Source organism: Drosophila gunungcola (assembly GCF_025200985.1).
Source record: "Drosophila gunungcola strain Sukarami chromosome 2R unlocalized genomic scaffold, Dgunungcola_SK_2 000020F, whole genome shotgun sequence".
NCBI classification, from domain to species: Eukaryota; Metazoa; Arthropoda; class Insecta; order Diptera; family Drosophilidae; genus Drosophila; species Drosophila gunungcola.
The window spans coordinates 352,088-372,102 of record NW_026453174.1 but is presented as its reverse complement, the minus strand read 5'-3'; the positions used below and the strand labels follow the sequence as shown (position 1 = coordinate 372,102).

At 41.0% G+C, this 20,015-nt stretch overlaps 2 protein-coding genes across 2 annotated transcripts in view; one reads left to right on the top strand and one right to left on the bottom strand.

The window, feature by feature from the left end:
* Positions 1-7: 7 nt before the first annotated feature.
* LOC128256430 (sodium-dependent nutrient amino acid transporter 1) lies at positions 8-5,516 on the bottom strand. Its single transcript, XM_052986783.1, is given in 7 exon segments — positions 8-411; positions 485-1,128; positions 1,653-2,027; positions 2,111-2,175; positions 2,177-2,346; positions 3,103-3,566; positions 5,387-5,516. Coding segments are annotated over 6 exon segments (1,965 nt in total). The 5' UTR covers positions 3,560-3,566; positions 5,387-5,516; the 3' UTR covers positions 8-157.
* A 114-nt stretch (positions 5,517-5,630) lies between these two features.
* The window catches only part of LOC128256428 (uncharacterized), a 31,074-nt gene continuing 16,689 nt past the window's right edge, over positions 5,631-20,015 (top strand). Inside the window, 1 exon segment of the mRNA XM_052986782.1 lies at positions 5,631-5,771. The gene's annotated coding sequence lies outside the window, so the exon portion shown is untranslated.

The following is a 20,015-nucleotide window of genomic DNA, read 5'->3' as shown; positions in this document are numbered from 1 at the left end:
CACTGCCTTTGTATTTGCTACGATCGCCCCGAGGGCAACTCCAACTGCCATTTAATTTGGCACTAAAGCCCGGGGCTGGGACTGATTTTTATTGCTAAAAAAGGGTTCCTCTCGTAAAGCGACTTAAATGGTATATAGTTTTACTGCTAATTCAAAGCTAGCCGAAGATATTGTCGCAGATTCTGTGCCAGATACTGCTGCGCTGGAACATGGCGCTGGCGTTGCCCTCCTGGACGAACAGCTGGTACCGCTTGAGGGTCTGTGGGTCGGCGGGTCCCCAGCTGGGCAGCGGCTCAAAGGCCTTGCGGACGCGGGCCCAGAGGCCCAAGTGCGCGGGCTGTTGCCGCACGGCGGGAATGGCCCAGAACAGCACCTGACCCACGCCGAAGGCAGTCAGGCACCAGCCAAAAACTGTCATCGAAAAAAAAGGGGGATTCAATTAGGGAAGGATATTCGGGTGGCATAGCTAATCCTGCCAGCTTACCGTACACTCCCGATTGGTAGGTGTAGTCATTGTACTTGAGCGGCTCATACAGCACCAGCGTGTAGACGAGGATGGTGAGCATCAGCAGCGGCGTGACCACCGCCCAGCAGATGCGGTAGTACAGCGACGTCTTGATGCCAATCATGAACTCGACGTCCCGGCAGAGCCGCTTCACGCCGTACACCCAGGCGATGGCCACCAGCTCGAAGATGGCCAGCACCAGAGCCACGAAGGTCACCCCGAAGTAGTCCAGCAGGTTGAGCACGAACTGTCCGCCCGGCGTGAGGTAGAGCAGGCCCAGCAGGTAGCCCACCACGGCTATGCCCACCACTATCGTCCAGTTGCGCAGGTGCCCGAACTGGTCCTTGATCACCGTGGACAGGCAGGAGGCCATGCCCACGTTGCTACCGATGCCCAGCACGAAGAGCATGAGGAAGAAGAGCACGGAGAAGAGCTGCGGCAGGAACTTGAACTTGGCAATGGCGTCGGGGTACGAGATGAAGGCCAGCCCCGGACCGCCCTTCACCACGCTGGCGATGTCGCTGGTGTTGTTCTCGTGCGCCAGGTTGCCCAGAATCCCGAAGATAATCACGCCGGACAGCAGTGAAGTGAAGGTGTCCAGCGTGGTCACGATATTGGCATCCCTACGGAGCAGGAAAATGGGGTAAATAAGAACTATCTTTATACTTCCAAAATGCAAAAGATTGTGCTCAAAAAACAATTTACCTCTTAGCTTAAAATCAAAGTGTTAAGCCATTTTTAGAAAATCAAACATAATAATTCAATAGTAAACAATAAGGTTACTACCTTAAAAAATATAAACAAAAAAAAATATATATATATAGCAAAAGGCCAGCGATGTGTCGCTAAAGAATATTAAAGAAAATCCAGAGAAACTTGAATAATGAAAATCTTGTAAAAAATAAACAATTTCTTAATAAATAATTAGAACATTTATAATATAAGCTTATTTTTATAAACATCATCAAGCTTTTTATTTGGCTTCTTTTCAAAATTGTTTCCTCCTTTTTCTGGAATGTTTTAAAACATTTTTCAGACTTTTTGAACCTTTTATCGTGTCAATAAAAGCTTTCGTTTTTGATCAATCTCTGATTTCTGATTTATATCTCTCAATAAATAACTATGGACAGCAGTCATCTCCACTCACCTGTAAATGTTGTGGCCGAAGCGGTTGTAGGAGGCGTACATGATGATGTTGCCGAAGCAGATGGCCAGCGAGAAGAACACCTGGGTGACGGCCGCATACCACACCTGCGGCTCCAGGAGCTTGTGCCACTGCGGCCGCAGGAAGTAGAGCACCCCGTCGAAGGCGCCCGGCAGGCTGAGTGCTCTGACCAGCAGCACGAACATCACCACGTACGGGAAGAGGGCCAGGAAGTAGGAGGCCTTGCCGGAACTCTTCACCCCCTTGAACATGATCCCGGCTATGATGACCCAGGCCACGGCCAAAGCCAGGGCCAGACTCCAGCTGGGATACCCGATGCCGTCATCGATGCTCGCCTTCTCGCGCAGAACGATGTTGCTGTGGGGAAAAAGCAATACCAATGGATGACATGAATGCCACTGCCTGGACACCTGCTGGCCACCAGCTGGCCACCCACTCACATGAAGTAGAACTCCGCCGAGGTCTTGCGCACTCCCGTGCTCTCGAGTATGGCACCTAGTGCCACCGGCCTCCTGCGGACCCGAGTCCAGGCAGTCAGGACCCCATTCCGCTCGGCAGTAGCTCCACGGCAAGGTCGGGTAGAACGAGTCCACGAAGTAGCGGAGCGTCAGGGCCATTAGCGTGGCGTAGTAGGTGGTCACGATACCAGTGGCCAGCACCTGGCCATATCCAATGCCTATGTGGAGAAAGAGAGATAGGGGTTATCCATTGATTTATTACACTGTTTCGGGATTATCACCTTGAACTGGGTGAGTCTTTGGGGGCCTTAGACTTTCAATTTCCAGGCTTTGGGTTTAATTAAAAAACAAAGTAGCCTATACAATTTTAAAAATATCCTCTAACTTAGAATGTATGTCTTAGCACATATTACAAGGGGAATTAGCACATTTGTAAGCCATAATTTTCTCAAAAAAGCTTTTAATGTAGCGGAAAATGTTTAAAAAACGCAAAAAATTTAACAACAAAAATCTAAATTCTTGGGAAATAATGCTCAAAATATGGAATGTCATACATCGTTGAATTTTCTATAAAATTTCCCATCAAATGGCATTTACAGTCAAAACAGTTTAAATTTTGCAAATTTTTGACAAAAAAATCATGATGTAACCCCTTACAAAAAATGAAAAAATTGGTCATAAAATTTATTTTTCAAAATCGCCCGGAAATGTTTAGTTTAGGTCGCCAATTGCCCAAAACAGCCAGACTTATTGCCTTGCGGCTCATTTTGGTCAAGTTTTGAATGTCATACATCATTGAACTTACTATAAAACTTCCTATCGAATGACATTCGTAGCTTAAAGTGATTTAGTTTTCCATTTTCTCCAAAATGTACGATTTAAGAAATAAATCGATCTGTTACTAATAAAATCCTGGGCTAGTTTTATTTTTAAAGAAATTACAAATCCCCCCGCAGTTCTATTTAGTCACTCACCTCTCATGATGGGCGAGAAGTCGTAGACCTTCACACTGCCGCGACTGGAGAACTGGCCCAGCAGCATTTCCAGGTAGTACACGGGCTTGCCCACCAGGACCAGGACAATGAGGTAGGGGATCACGAAGGCGCCGCCGCCGTTCTCCAGCGCCGTGAAGGGGAATCGCCAGACGTTGCCGAGACCCACACTGAGGGCGATGCAGGACATGAGGAACTCGATGTCGTTGTTCCAGCTGGCGCGCTGCTTGCCCTGCTGACCCGCCTCCACTCCCGGCTGGTCATCTGCAGGTCCTGGCGCAGCTCCTAATCCTGAAGAGCCAGCCGGAGTGGGCTTCTTGCCATTCGCGGGATCATTGGGCTTGTAGGCCCCTGGTATCGATATGGTTGAGGCGTTCAGTGAACCCACAAACGCCTGGTTCATGTACCCATTGTCATTGTTGTTGCTTGTGGTTTCCATGCTGCAGCTGCAAATCAATCAGAAATGTGGTTACACTAACCTTCAACTTAACTCGCTGTGTAACTTAAGGTTACACATCAAATAGTGGTCAAGTTTTGAGGCCCCAATTATGGCCATTGATGGAGAGCAATTTACGATCGCTTACCGGTTCAGTTGGACACTGACAATACAAAAGACCAAAGAGACAAGCTGGCAAGTCACTGACCCACTGACTTAGACGATTACGCATTACATAACAATGGAGAGGTGGCGCTGCCGCCTTGATGCAGCCAAAACTGCATCAAACTGGTAAATGCAGCCAGAGCCAGGCTAAAATCGCTGGCACTTTGGCTGCCAAACCAGTTTCCTGGCCTTTTCAGGGAAAGGTCTCCAAGCGTCTGGCTTTAGCTTTTAGCTTTTTGCCGCAGGCCATTCATAACAACACCTCGGGTATGTCGCCCAACCATTTGTTTCCGTTGCAAGGCGGCAAACTTTCCTGATATCTCGAATCTCAAATTGATTTATTATCCACTCTGGAGGCTGGCAAATAAAACTTGAAACTTTCTCATGAATATTTCCCCCAATTGTCTTGCCGATATATGTAGAAATTGCACTTCTAATACAGCATTTCTCTAAATATCATTGCTTAATTCACTGTTTTCAGGATGAGCAATTTTGAAAGTGCAAGTAATACGCACTATTCTCTTCCTGATTCAAAACCAGTTGACAAACCAAGACATTGGCCTTGTTAAACACTCAAAAAACAGGTTAACAAGCTGTTCCAGGCAGTATTTTTTAGTGATCGATATGGATATTCTGTGAGTCACAGGAATACACATAAGCCAAGCTTAACTAACTAATGAATCAGATAAGTTATTGGGAAATAATTTTAGATATAAAAGCCATCCGGAATACCCAAAATTTTTTGCCTGAGTCATCAATTTGCTTAACAACCCACCTTCTCTCTAGTTAGAGTATTTACCCATCAACTTTTTTAAGTGGACTTCCAGGTTTGTTTACTTTTTGGATGTCTCTAGATCTCTAGATCGTGCCACAATGCTTTTCGAGTTGCGCATGAGCAGCTGCTTGGTCGATTGTTCTCGTGGCAAAAATGGAAAGTAAAGGCACACAATGCAATTTGCAGCCTGGCATGACTCAAAAATGTCAGAGCTGCAATTACCCGCCAACTTGGCCTAAACAAAACAAAAAAAAAGAAAACAAAACAAAACAAAACTAAATGGCAGCACAACACCCCGCCTCTTGTGCGAGGTTTTGGTGGTGCGATAAAGCCTGCAACAGACACACGTTCTAAATGAATTTTTATTATTTTATATTGGCAAGAGTCAATTATTTAATTGCACTCGAGGCGCTTTCCTGGTGCTGAAAGCTCTTTGTCTAAGCGCTTTGACTGTTTCGCTGTGACTTTAATTTATTGCATAAAAAAGAGTGACTGACTGTTACAATTTGAAAGTGTTATTAGGTTATGGCACTCGGATTCTCTCCCGCCAAAGTATCTTTTTGGCTCACTTCTTTACTTATCTAGCTGGTCGGCAATCATAAAGTTTGCAGATATGCAATTCGAGAATCTTTACGGTGTCAATAAAGATATCTTGAATGAAAAGGTTTCGCAACGAACAGAAATTACCCGGTAAATGGAGAAACATTAAATTGTAAAGGGTTTTTGGCAAAATTCAGGTAACTATGCCACTAGTTTTATGAATGCTAAGATTATGGCTCGATCATATATTTTATGGTTTGTAGGTGAAACACGCGATATTAAGATAGGTTTTTGTTTATCTCTGGGGTTGCTTAAGTTCACAAACAAAAAATGGGATTTTATTTTATTACTTTCGCTCCACTTTCTGCCGGTTTTATCTATTTTTTAGGAATATGTGGCCAGGTGTTCGGGAATGTGTAGCATCTTTGGCCTTATTTCCCTTTGAATGATCACTGTCGCGGCCACTAGCTTACTTTTATTAATTATTATTTGATTTTCTATCTATTTTGCAGTCACTTGCGTTGGTAAACAATTGATTTCCAAGCGATCCGCTCACCGCGAACGCCAAAAGCTCACTGAGCAGCTCTTTTTGCCCAGCGGCATCTAAAGCGTTCGTAGTCGAAATAAAAACAAAGAAAGAAATAACTCGAAAACGAAAACAAACTACGAATAAAACAAAAAAACGTGTCTAGAGGTGTTTCGGGGAGCTGGCCATTAGACTTGACATAACCCAAGGTAAGTGAAAATATGAAAATTAAGTTATTATCATCGGTTCGCCAGCGCGTCGCACTTATGTCTTTTTTATTTAGTAAGCCATGTATACGTGCTTGGTAGGTTGGTTTAAGGGTCAGTCAGTGACATAATGACTGTTATTTAAGGTGTTATTATTTAATATGTAAATATTAAGAAGTCCTCAGAATTATGATTGTCTTTCATTACATTTTGAACTGCTGTTACCTAAGAATTTCTATGCTAACAAACAACGAACAAAATTTCTTTTGAAAATGGCTAATAATTGTACAATTTTTTTTTGGTCTTGTCAATTGGTGTCAGAAACCTTTTCTAAAATTATTTTTTTTTTTATTTTTCCATCCTTTTTTTTAATTTGTATTGTCTAAGCTATTCGACTTATAAAAATAAGAATACTATATGTAAGAATAAGTGTAACACAATTTTGTAGCTTCAACGTTTATTTACTATTAAATCAACCACAAAAGTTACAAAATTGAGTTAAAAATAGTACTAAAATAAACTTCATATCTTGATTTTTTTCACAGCTGGATTTGGTTTTCAATGCTTGCGTTTTGATACCACTTGCCCTTTGTAGTAGGTGTTTGATTATATTGTAATCGATTTTCCCCGGAATAGAATTCTATTTTTAATTCAAAAACTCAATAATAAAGGTTTTATGATATTTTTGGGGAGATTAACAAATGATAACCGTTTGTCTGCCGATTGCTAGCTTTCCGAGAGTTTAATGTTCTTAGAACATTTCCGAAAAATTATACCCAAAAAGAAAGAAAACAAAAAAACCCATGGGTAAGACCCAAGCTTGATAAGAAATCAATATAGATTTATTATTACGACACGCACTAACTACCTAATTGCAGTTTTTAGTCGGTGGCATTGGCAACCAAACGAACGCCACGCTGCATTTTGGTAACGAAAGTAAAAGCTCATGTCGGCCGCTGTTTGTTGGAGCAAACATTTTAATTGGATGCAAATTTTCGACACTTGGCTGCTGCGGTTCGTTTACCGACGGCGGCTCTCAATTTTAGAGCGAAATAGAGGGAGGTGTGTGAGGAAATTTGTGGAAAACAAAAAAGATGGGAAGTGGCAAACAATTTTCGGTTTTTACTGGCCTTAACACGCAAAATTGACCGCAACAAATTTACAGCATTTCCATGTGAGCAATTTTGGTGCGTGGGCTTATTGATCCCAACAATTCAATTAAAATCTCAACAATGCCGGAAAGTGCTCTAAATCACATTCCATCCCAAATGCATTACAGTAATGACATTTATTTTTACTTTTCAATTAGGATATAGGTAGAGGAGATGGCCAGCAAAAATTAAATTCTTTTGCCATTTAAAATGTAATTAATTTTTAATGCACGCACATGCATATGCGGTGACGTTGACGGTTTAATCTGTCTGTTTATGGATGAATTTCCCTCCGATTATCTGCTTGGCATGTGTTTTTCTGTGGCTTATTTATTGGCCCATGTGGACAGTTGGTAATTGTTTGGATAAAAGACTTACCAACAATGTTTCGCAATTCTGCAATGCTCAAGTTAATTCGATTAATAAAAGCTAATGAGTTCTGTGAGTGCATAGTGTATTGTTTTGTGATTTATATGATATATTTAGCATGTTTAGATCTTTCCCTCTGCTTCGCTCTCTTGTTTCTTATTTAATTAGCCATTCCAGTTGGTCACTCCATTTAATTTTGGTCTGTTGGCTGGGTTGAATTCACCTCACCAGCAGTTACAATTACAGAAATTATCTAGAATTTTACTAATTTGCTGGACTACTAATTTGGCATTTTAATGAGCCACAGAGCAGCGGAGAAGATGACAGAGCAGCAGCAGCAGCAGCAGCAGCGAACTGTGAATTTATGGCCAACGAGCATTTTGGATTCGTAGTCGCGTTGACAAAAAGTAATAGCCACTTACTAATTTTCCCAGTCATTTATCAAGCGTTAGCAGGGCATAAATCGCGTCTAAGCAAATAGCAGTGACAATCCAACCGCCGTTGTCTTGGCCAAAAGTCAACTCCAGGCCGTGGCCATAATGCTCCGCGTCACGCAATTGTCTTTTTGGTAGCTGGAGTTGGTAGTGGAAAACGGGAGGAGCCGGCATTAAATTTTACTGCCTTCGACTGTTGGACATTAAACACAAAAGGACAACAAATGTCGCGCAGACAATGAGGCAGGTTAACGTGGCCGTTACAAGCTGGCAGTTGTTTAAGCGGCATATGCCACGTGGCAGGTAGACAGCCAGCTTGATTTATGCAGTCGAGTGAGATGAAAAATTGATGATTTAAATTCGTGTGCTTAAAATGCCTCCTTTGGGTGCCGTTCTGCGGGTGTGAAGTGCTTAAGTGTGATTCCTAACCAACTCGTGATTTTAATCTCTAACCTGTGTGTTTGCTTAACAAAAAATCCAGCAACTATACCCAGAGAAAAATCATGGTTTATTTTAAATGAATTACATATTTTTGGTACTGGGGTGTTGTGTTTAAATCAAAGTGTGTTACACTACCATTTTTGTATTTAGGTGTGAAAAAATTTAGTCATATATTAAAAAAATACATATCCAATTGTAGTTCACCTTGAATTATATAATTACATTATCATGTTTTTAGTTTATTTTCAGCAAGTTTATATTTTAAAAAACAATGTTAAATTCAAAAATTTAATGTTTAATTTTACTATGGCGTTTTTCTCTTGGTGTACCGGACCGAACTAGCGTTGTAATTGAATTTAAGCTGCAACTTTTGAATCGAGATGTTGGCACTTGCCGCATGAGTTGTATGAGATGTGGGTGGGCAATTAGCCAGATTACCTGGCCCAGCAAAGTAATTGGAATGAATTTAGTTTGGTATCTGAATCTGTGATCTGTGATGCCCGGGAATGCCGCAATTTGTTGGCAAAGTATTTGTTTGTATCTGTTGAATAAAGGGTTTTCAAGTTGGCTGCATTCCAGCAGGCAGGGAAAAGCAAAGAAAATAGCTCGTTATCTTGATGCTGCTGCATGGAGTGCCACAAGTGTCGGGCACTCCATTGTAGCATACTTTCGGGCAGTGCCATTTGAATGGAAACCACATTAATCATACGCCCTGCATGCTCGCTTTCTAAAAACGAAAAACTAATTGAGCTGTGGTCGCATTTCTGCATTCCTGCATTGCTGCCCATTCTCCGTCTCTTACTCTCCATCCTTTCCTTGGCATATCACGCATACGCCACATTGTCCACATATCAGCTTTGCAGTATATTAAGTCATTCCTCTTGGCTGGTGTTTGACAGCCAGTGCATATGTGTGTAATGTTTATGTATTTACATGTCCAAAAGCTTGTTAAAGTCACGTTTCTGGCAAATTCTATTATATTGTAAAGCATTTTCCCTATTTTGCGGCAAGTGCCAAGCGGCAGCTGCCATCTGGCAGTTCGCTGCATGCCATAAAAATGTCTACGGCGCACGCAACTTGACTCCGGGTGTAAGTTGGGCCCCCCCCCCCGTACTCCGGAGCGCATTTCGTGCGTATGGCAAAAAGGAAGGGGCAACACAAATCTGCAATTCATGCAATTTTCATGGAAAATTTGCCACGCCGAGAGAACCGAGCAAGGACAACACACAACTGTGTACACTGTACATATTCATGCGTACTAGGATCTGTGCTTTGAATGTCAAAATGTTTGTGTGTTTGGCATTTCAAGCGTTAAATTTGTGCTGTCAACGCTCGTCCCGTCCCCAGAAAAAAAACTCCCTTCATCTCGGTGTATTGTCTGGGTGGCAGAGATATTTTTGAGGTTTTCCCGCACTCTATGTTTTTCCGTTTTGGGGCAAATTCACCGATGGAATCCAAATTAATTTGCCTAGCACGTGGGCCCCAGTGATTACGTCTGACTGGATGCGTGTGTGTTTTTGTTTGAATTCGTCTTAAGTGCTAAAGTCCTTGGCTTGATGCCTGGCAGATTACGGCATACGTGAGGCATCGCCCAGATTAATACTGGGAGTACCACACGCCCTCACCCACTGGGACACTTGATATGGAATTTAAGGAATACTCTTAATAAATTGCAACAATTACATTTCAGCTGCTTAAGGGATTGAGGGCTGAGACTTCATAAATGTGCAGTAGCATTCATTAATCAAAGAAAACTATACGATGAGAAGCTTTGAAAGCCATTGTCAGCTTAGTTTAAGATATAAGTATTTAGTTTTTAGTTAAGATTTCTGATTTTTAAATAACAAAAGGGGATAATCTCTCAAAAATTTTAATAAATTTTATTATAATTTTTTTTTATTATTCTGTGATATTTCTGATATTATTAATTTGGCAACCAAAAAAACGGCATGTAAACAAAACAGATGATCTGATTTTGGACTTTTCCTTTCTTTTTGCTTTTTTGTGTCATTTAAAATAGTTTTATCTCAGCTGGTTCTTCAAAGGTTAGTTGTTGTGGCTTTGTGGCCTTTGATCAGCTGTCTTGGTTTTGGGTAGCTTTTTATTGTCGGAATCTTTCGAGTTGCTTTCGCATGGTAAACTACTGCTGGTGTTGGCATTCGGATCCTTGCACTCGCTAACCGGCTCGTCGGAAACAGACCTTTTAACGGTTTTTCCATCTTTCGTTATTACCAGGATTTTCATAGTAATTGTTTATGTTTCGAACCAATTTTTGTTTAATTTTAAAGCATGCGAAACATGTTCCTTTAACAAAGGCCTACCAGGATAAGAAGTTTTGGTGCCTAGACTTCCGTTAATCTTAATGCTTCAAGCTGCTTTTACAAAGGCTTCCAGTTTCAGCCAAAAGTAGGCAATGAAAACAGAGAAGATAAATGAAGACCAAGCCCGCCCACTTTATCCTTCATCCTTCCGCTCTGCGGCAGATTTGTGGCCGGAGTTGAGTCTAAAAATATGCCGTTTGCCACGCCCCCGCCCCCAGCCCACACGTGATGTTTGCGGGAAGCTTCGTCGGCTTGTTTGCCCTGGCTGCATGTAGAAAGTGGCACATAATTAATTCAAATTAATTACGAATTGTGTGGAATTAGTGCTTGTGGCAAGCCCTGAAATGAGCCCTCCAGATCCTTGGGCATCCTTCGACCGTTTTGCTGAGCTACACGGGTCGATGTGCGGCCTACATTTCCCGGCAGATTTTTCGGTTCGTCCCCTTCAATTTCCGCATATATTTCACTGAAATGCTAATTCCTCGCCAGCCAAAAGTCAGGCTCTCTATTGTGTGTTTGTCTGACCCAATTAGGGTGAATTTGCAACATGGTCATAAACTCGGCTAGCTGCAGCGAGCAGAGGGCGTGGCTGATGGCCTGGCATTTGTAAATCAATTATGCAGCGATTGCACGCTCATTAGTGTCAAACTCAATTAACGCTTTGACAGTTTGGCAGGGTTCAAACGGGCTGGAGAGCAGAATCGAAGACTGCTGGACGACAGGCGACACGGATTGGGGTCAGTTCCGTTGCCCGTTGTCCGGCGGAGGACTCAAGTTCAAGCCCCTAATTGGCATTGCTGATCCGAACCCCCACCCGTTGGCCCCCTGAAACTGACAGGAGCTGCAACGATTAGCGGCGATAATGAGCTGAAGCCCTTTAATCGATTGTTTGCCAACGGAAATGACTTTACGCTGAATATTCTACTCGGGTGATTAATATTGGTTGCTAATCAGGCAATACTAAGCGAGAAAATTGCGAAGGCAATATCAAGTTTTTTGAAGAGCGAAAAAAAGTTTTAGTTTCTCAAAAATTAAAGATGTATTAGAAATTTAAGTTGTAGGATAATAGCAATGTTAGTTTTATTAAGGAAACATTTACATTAAATTTAAAATTTACGAAAACGAATTGCTTCAGAAGACCGGAAGGTGAAGGTCCGGTTTGGTAAAATGCTCCACTTTTTTAGCCTTGTTGAGTGGTAACATTTTATTTTGGTAGTCGAAATTTGATATCAGAAGTTGTGTATGTTAAAGGTTCGTTCTTCACGACTTTTTTTTTACAATGTTAAGAGGTTTTTTGATAGATTTGATAAAAGATTTAAAGACAAACTGATATAAATTGTTCTCGATTTTTTGACTTTAAATATTCGATACTTTTGTATCACAGCTTAAGAGTCGAGAAAAAAAGGCTATTCTTAAATTAAATTGCAATTAAACTGTAGTAACTGTAGATTCACTTATATTTAGCTTTTAGGTCTTAAAATCCAAGGCTTATCATTATAAATTAATTGTTATATAATGCGATTTAAAAGCAGAGTTGGCAATTTTAAACGAAAAATTGAATCTAAACAAAGTGCTAAGGCTTTTGGTCAGCTGGGCCTTCTTCCAGCTGAAGAAATAAGATACATATTAAAGTCTAGAACACTTTGTAGCACTTTGGATAATCTCTTGGCTTAAACATGTCTCCATTTCTTGTACACGACATTCTCTATTGAAATGTTAGTCTGGGATGACCTTCACCAAATCATCAGCTATGCTCTTGGCTCTCAGGCCGGACTTTAAGGCTCTGGGCCATCGGAGCATTCATCGTGGAGCGCAGACAATGCCGGCCAGATCCATTCAGCTATCTGGGCCCACTTCCACATCCAGCTGCGACCGGTGTTTTATATCATAATTGCAATCTTGCATAAATGCGTGCGCCTGGGTTTTTGAAGTACACCAAATGAGTGGGAGTGTGTTTGCGCTGGGCTTGTGTTTGTGTGCGGTGTGTGCTGTGTGTGCGGTGTGTGCTGTGTGTGCTGTGTACTGTGGCTGCTATCGGTATGCCATGTTTGTTTGTCCTTCGGATCGCCATTTTAGTACGCGTCTTTTTTACAGCCTCAACGGTAAAAGCAATCCCAGGCATCCATCTATGGAATCCCTGCCATTATTATCATCGTCATCGTTTGGATGGAACACGTGTTTTTCGTTGTCTCCTTGCCCAAAACAAGCCCCCTCCTCCCCTTCTCTCCTCCTAACAAACCGGCCAACCTCGCCATGTCCATGACACACTTGCTCCGCAATCTGTGTTAGTGCGAACGAGGTGTGTGGTGTGTGCATATCTCAGTGTTTGCATCTGTGGGCACCCCATACAACCACCCATCTAACCACCCATCTGCAAACATGTGTTCTGCCCCCTGAAACGCATTGAAACGCGTTTTGTTTGCTCTGACTGGTCAGTCAGAAGAGAAGCATTGAGGTCACTTGGCCTGCATGTTATTACCCAGGCTTTAGGCTCCAGGACCTCGAATCTCTCATCTGCCACTCCGCAGACCGTTTCGCCCGATTTCTTTCATTCCACGCCACGTTTGCTCCATTTGCACTCAATCATTGGCTGATAGCAGGACCACTCGTGCATCAAATACCAAACACCAAGCGAAAATGTCATCAATAACGCTCATCGGCGCCTGCGGCTCAAGGAGTCCCGTATCCGGCCAAAACCCCTTCCCTTCGCACACCATTCACCCACCATTGCCCTCCGGCCACGTGACCAAGTTAATTTGGCGTTCTGGCCACAAACAATTAGTAAGCAAAACAAAGCAATTACAATGGAAGGAGGAGGGGTTTTCAATGAAAGGATAGACACCGCTGGAGTTACACTTGCCAGCGAAGCAATTCTACACTATGTAGAATTAACAATCTTAAAAATAGTAGTTTAAAAAGGACATTTTCTTAAAGTAAGTTTAAAGGCTCATAATACTATATTAATTATTTAAGTTGGTTCGGGAGTGTAAACGAAATTTTTATACGTGGCGTTTAGCTAGTACTTTTGTTATAGTGTGTTTAAATCTGCCTAACATTTAAAAAATCGTAGTCACTCTTTAACATATTAAGTTCTGAGCTCGTGAATTCTTTGTAATATTTTTTTTGTTTAAATGTGCTTGACATTTAAAAAACTGTAGTCACTCTTTAATATATTTAATAACCCCAAGCTCTTTTGTGGACAAACCTAATCCCCATTTGTGTAGACCAGTTTTTGACCGTTTGAGGGCCTAGAACTATTATTGCATTCGGTGGCATCAACACTCAGTCACATACACACACGACCGCTTAATTTGAGCACATGTCTGCGTTAGTTGGCTCAATTAAAACCATCGGCGGTCGACGATTTTGTGGCGGCATTTGCCGCAGGATATGCACATCCAGCTGTCCATGTGTATAAAGAGATCGCTTCGTAGCCATGCAAATCGCAATGACACTTCATATATCAGGGGATTAGCTGCGAGTCTGGAATGTTTTTAATGATAGCGAGACCCTGAGACAAAGTGCCCTTAAAGTGCATTCAAAATGGCATTTTTGGACTCACACTACATATATATAGAGCATTCCAAGGGATAAAGGGCGGAACATCAAAGCTGAGTACGTGCTCTGGGGCTTTTATGCAAATTTCCGCTGCCAACCTTTAGCATGCATTTTATGCATGCCCTTATCATTTTCCGTTTTTCCCCTTACTTCTGCCTTCTTTTTTAGGGCAGTTCTCAATTGGCTAACAATTCGATTTTATTTGATTTAATTTGGTTCTTTCTATCTCGTTTATGGTAGCTAGAGAGTGAGAAAAAAGTTTTTGCTTTAACTCGGCAAAGTCAATTAGGCCAACTGTGCAAACATTTGTTTACACATTCACAGACTGCATGGGAATGGAAAAGGGAAATGGAGAAAGGGGAAATGGGAAAGGACCAATGGACCATTTGAACTCTGGACGACTACCAACTGCCATTGGCAACGTTTTGCTTAATTAACATTAAATTGTGTTGTACTACAAGCGCCCGAGTCTTATCCTCCACCCTAAAAAGTGTTAAGACAAAAGCAAATTGCCACTAAATTGGCACTTAAAGAATTTCGCTGAGCAGGCCAAAGGACGATGTCCTTCGAACGCCCCCTTCGACGAGTGTCAATTAAAGCCCAACTGATGTTTAACAATTTAATTATGAAAGTTAACGAGTTTATCTTGAACTGCAGCCTGAAGCTGCCAGACTGAACTTTGCCCCAATGGCTGATTAAGAAACCTGTGAATGGCATCAAACTGTAAGCACGGACAATTTTAAGACAAACAACTTTTCTCCTGTCAGCACAATGTTTTTATCTGCTTTTAGCTTTAGAATTGTTTAACGAAAATTTTTGGTTTGTTTCTAATTGCATTTAGTTCCCATTTCCAAGGGAAAATTTTGTAATTTAATATAAGAATATATTTAAAGCAGGGATGTTGTTATTATAAGTATTTTTATTTACTGTTCAAAATAATTATTATGAATATATGCAAAGCTGGAAAAAATTAAATGATATAGGTGTAAACCATTCCCTTCAAGCTTAACTTTAATAAAATAAAAATAATCATTAAATACGGTTTCTAATTTCAAGCATTACCTGAATTTTCCCTAATATGTCTTTTCTATTATCACAATGCAATTGTGATTACCTCTTGCAACCGTATTTACTTAAAATAATAATTATAATTATGATATTTAAGACAATTGATTGAGCCAATTTTGGCCATTAGCCGGCAGCATCTTTCCCTAGTTAGCCCTGCCATTTTGGTGGCTGCGTTTTTGCTGGCCCCAAGCCTTCAGCTTTCCGGGCACAAAGGATGCCTTCATTAGCAGGCAAACGACTTTTAAATTTGCCTCTAATTATTGTGCATTTGTTGGGCAGTTTTGCATTTTCCCGCTTGACTTGGCCCTTCATCTGCATCTGGAGTTGGCCGAGGGTGCTGCCGTGTATTTATGGGCCCTGCAAAACGTTGCATTTGTGCAGTTTTTAATGAGTTTTTGTTGTTTTGCCACCCAGCCAGGAAAAGTTTCCAAAGCACTGCCACTGATGACCGACTGACTGGATGACAGACTGAGTGCCGAAGCCGACTTGCACTGCAGGCACTCGAAAAACTAATCAGCGCGGCCAAAGTTTTTCCTGGCGGCCAGCTGAAAAGCTTGGCTTGGCTTGTTTTTTCTGTTCCTCCTGGCCAAAAGACTTTACAACATAATTAAGATTGTTGCGAGCGACTTGAGTGCGTTTAATGAGGAACGGCCAAGGCGTCGAGCCACTGGCTCTTTCACAGTTCTCCTTGTTTTCCTTGTTGTGCGCAAAAGTTTGTAACCCCGGGCAGGGCAGGGGGACTAAGGAACATTTTCGGGCTCGTTACTTATCTTGCTCATTTCCTTTCAGTGCACTTTTGTGCTGGGCATTAACATGGTCATTATATCCTCTAAGACCGTGCTGCACATAATGTCCGTTGGCCAGCTGCACTTGCCAGCCACTTTCTTTCTGCGGGCTTCCTTTTTGGGAGCCTTTGTTTCTGGCCCTAATATGAATTATGAGCGCCGCTCAAGTGTTTCCCGCTCCCGCTCCCAATTGCATATTCATAATCATGTGAATTTCCTGGGCAGCTTTAGTAGAGCGAGTATCTTTCCTGAGGACATCCCCATCTGTATCTGTATCTGTTTTTTTTTTTTTGTTTTTGCTTCGCACCTCTGGCCATAAAACCAACTATTATTCGCACTCCCCCGGCTAATGTGCTAAAAGTTGAGCGCACGCTCTAGTGGTTTTATGGCTTCTAAAGGCGTGGAAAACACGCCGGGAAATCCCTTTATCGGACTCCCGCTCCGCCGGCAGACCACTAATCTTGCAGCATTTAGTTTTCATTATAGGCACTTGACTGAACAATTTCATTGTGCTGCTTATGAAAAAAGTCGCACTTGGCGGTGAGTGTTGTGCCAGTGTTATTTTAATTTGTTTCTAATTTATATTGTATTTGTGTATTCATCCCTTAGTGGGGTTTTTTATACCATTGCAGAGGGCTTTAAATTTTAAGTTAGAAGTTTGCAACGCAGATTTTGGTCATTCTTCAACAAAGCTATTTTTGGAAAAAATAGAAAAATAGATCATTAAAACATTCAAAAATCGAACCCAAATTACAAGCCAACATTTAATTGCAGATTCTTGAAAAATTAAAGCACAAAACTTTAGAGCTATGCCTTTCTGAAATCAGATATCTTTAAGAAAAGTTATGGCCTTGGAAGTCCTGGATTAAGATCATTTTTCTGCAAAGCTAGTTTTTGAAAATTTAATAAATATTAAAAACCCAAAAAAAAAATTCATTAAATTTAAAAAGCAAAGTTTAAAATCGGGTTCTTGGAAAACGATTCCACAAACCTAAAGAGGTATACCTTTTCGAAATCGGATTTCTGAGAGAGAAGTTAAGGAATTAGAAATGGTGGTTATTGGTCATTCTTCAAGAAAGCTATTTTTGGGAAAAAAATATAAATATCAGAAAAATCAACCCGAATTTACAAGCCAACATTTAAATGAAGATTCTTGGAAAATTAAAGCACAAATCTTTAGAGCTTTGCCTTTTTAAAATCCGATATCCTTAAGAAAAGTTATGGCCTTGGAAGTGTTCGATTTATTTATTATATGACTTCTACTTAGTTGTTGAGTATTAGAAACGCTCTATAGTACCAAAATTCTTTTATTTGCACTCCATTTAGAATAGGATATAATACTTAGTTATACTCCAGCATTTTATAGAACCATCAATTATTCAGTTGTAGCCAGAATAGTAATTTTAAAAAACTTACAAACAATACAACAATTCGAAGGCGACAAATTGGTTAATCCATCAAAAAATTGAGTTCTCTTCGACTTCAATTAAGAAACCAACATGCAAATGTGGTTCGGATTCCTGAATAAAAAAATCAACTTTGCATTTGCTCCTGCTCCCATCTTAATCATTTACTATCATGTCCCTTTTCACCATGATGTCCTTTTTTGTGTGGGTTCCCAGAGCTGGGTGCTAAATGTCAGCAATGCAATTAAATCGGCAATGGCCAGTGAGGAAAAAGGGGGCGAGGAGCAGATTTCTCTGGGGTCCAGAAAGCTCGGAGTTTGCCGGGCGCGTTATAAAATTATGAAGCGAAATTGGATTTAAAAACAGCTAAGCTGTCCTGGTCTCCAAAGTGAGAAAAGCTGGCTAAGAGGGTGGATGAGAACGAGAAATGCTGGCGCCATTAGCGCCATTCTCCTTGGATGTTGCCCCGATGTCCTTCGCTTGCAGTCCTCTTTCTTCCTCTGCGGCTGCTGCATTTGATGAGTTGAAAATTGTAATTAAACTGCGTTTGTTGTCATTGCATTTAAAAATAATAATTATAAATAATGCACAACAGGGCGGAGTGGCACAAAAGCCAAGTCTGCAGCTAAGGAAATGAATGGAAATGAAGGCGAGCGCGGATTTGGCCAACGTTATCCTGGGCAGCAGCCGTACTTAACTATTAAAAACTTTGGCAGGCAGGCTGAGAACTTCATGAAATGGCGAAAAAATACGGCAAAGAGCAATGAAACGAAATGAATGAAACTCGATGAAATACAGAATAATATGACCGAGTGAAAAGGGTTTTGTCAGCTTGGGTCTGGGCTGGCGAAAACGGCTTTGGTTAAAGTGAAACGCAAACATTTCAATTAAGGAGCGACTGTAAGCTGATTTCAATCTGGCTAAAAGGGATAACTTCCGGCAGACATTTTTCCCCTTGCCTTTTGCCTCGCTTTTCTCGCTTTTCCGGCTGGCTTTTCCTCAATGTCCTCCGTTCGCTTAGATGTGTGCGTGTCGTCTCCATCGCAGTTCAAATGTTAGTGCACAATTAAGAGGGCATTGGCATTTCGTTTCCCCCCCCCCTTTTTGCAAAGGGGCTCCGAATCAGCGATTGACATTAATTTTGCATTAGCCAGCGCCTTGGTCCTTTGTTGCTCATACGCCCCGTTGTTGGCTGAATTAAATTATGCCCGCTACCCATACAGCCATAAAAAACCAACTCGAGTGGCCATTGTTTCAGTTTGCCGAGCAGTTTCCGGTTTGGCCCAGTTCCAGTGGCAAAAAGCCCTCAAACCCTCAACCCACAACCCAAAACCCAAAACCCAAAACCCAATCCCAGTCTCTGGCTTGGCTTATTTTATTTTCCAATTAAGTAAATTGCGTGTGCCAGAAGAAGACGCCTATTCCTCTTCATAAAAGGGCGGCTACAAAAGAATAAATGTTTTCTTGGGATCCACCCACATCAATGAATGTTGCGTGTTGCCCCCTCAGTTTTCTCGAGGCAGCTTCTTCAATAACTAATCGCCGAGTTTGCCCCTTAGCTTTAATTGGTTCAATGTCTAAATATCCTAAGCGCATTACCCAGTCAGCTTCATTACGATTATAGACTTTGATGTGTGAAGGCTGGTCGGAAATGCTAGTATCTTACATGTATTCACATGCCAGCAGACAGATTTCAATTTGCCAGTCTCAATCGCTTACAATGCCAGACGCACATTCAATTTGTTTTGCGCGCTGCCTATATGGACTATCATTTTTATGGGCTTAATCGATGGGATCCGATAATGAGCTCTTTGTGGGCAAGTCGGGCTAAACGAGGCTTTAACCAGATGTGGGCAAAGCTTAGCCGGCCAAGTGGAAATCGATATTTAAATGGCCTGGAAGTAAGTCTTAGGTGGTTAACCAAAGAATATGTATAATTTTATTAAATATACAAAAATAACAGCAAAAGTAATTAAGTAAAAAACGTAATTAATTTAAATGAAACAAAACAGTATTAATATTAACTACCACATAAACTCAATCACAAATTTAACAAATATAAATACTTAAATTGAATGCAGATCTTAAACAGCCAAGAGAAAATCAATACTTAAGTGGAGAAGAAAGATGATTATGGGTCATTTTCCTTTGGATAACTAACATCAAAATAGCTTTGTTAATATGTAAATGCAATAAACTTAATTACCACTTGGTTATTATCGCAGAAGCATTTGCTATTGTCTCAAAAAGTATCTTTTTAACTCAATCATAAACTGCACAAATATAAATACTTAAACTGACAGTATGGGCAAACTTAAACAGACAAGTAGATATCAATATTTAGATGAACTAGAACCTTAAAAGATATATAAAAGGGAGAAAAATGTTAAGATTTTTTTAATTTACAATTGTTCATTTTGCATTGAAAAAATACTAGCAACAGTAGTAACGTTATAAAACAAATGCAATCAGGCTATATGTATTTGATTTAAATGGAAAAAAAAGAATGAATTTAATTACCACGTATTTTAATTCACACGAGCTTTTGTTATTGGCCTACCAACTATCGTTTTAACTCAATCATAAGCTGAATAAATACATACATTTAAATTGACTGCAATTTTATTACTCGGCTTACCGCTCGGCAACAGTAGAATGACCTGGGCTTAAAGAGTTGCTAATTAGATTAAATGAAGTGTCAAATTTAGTACGTT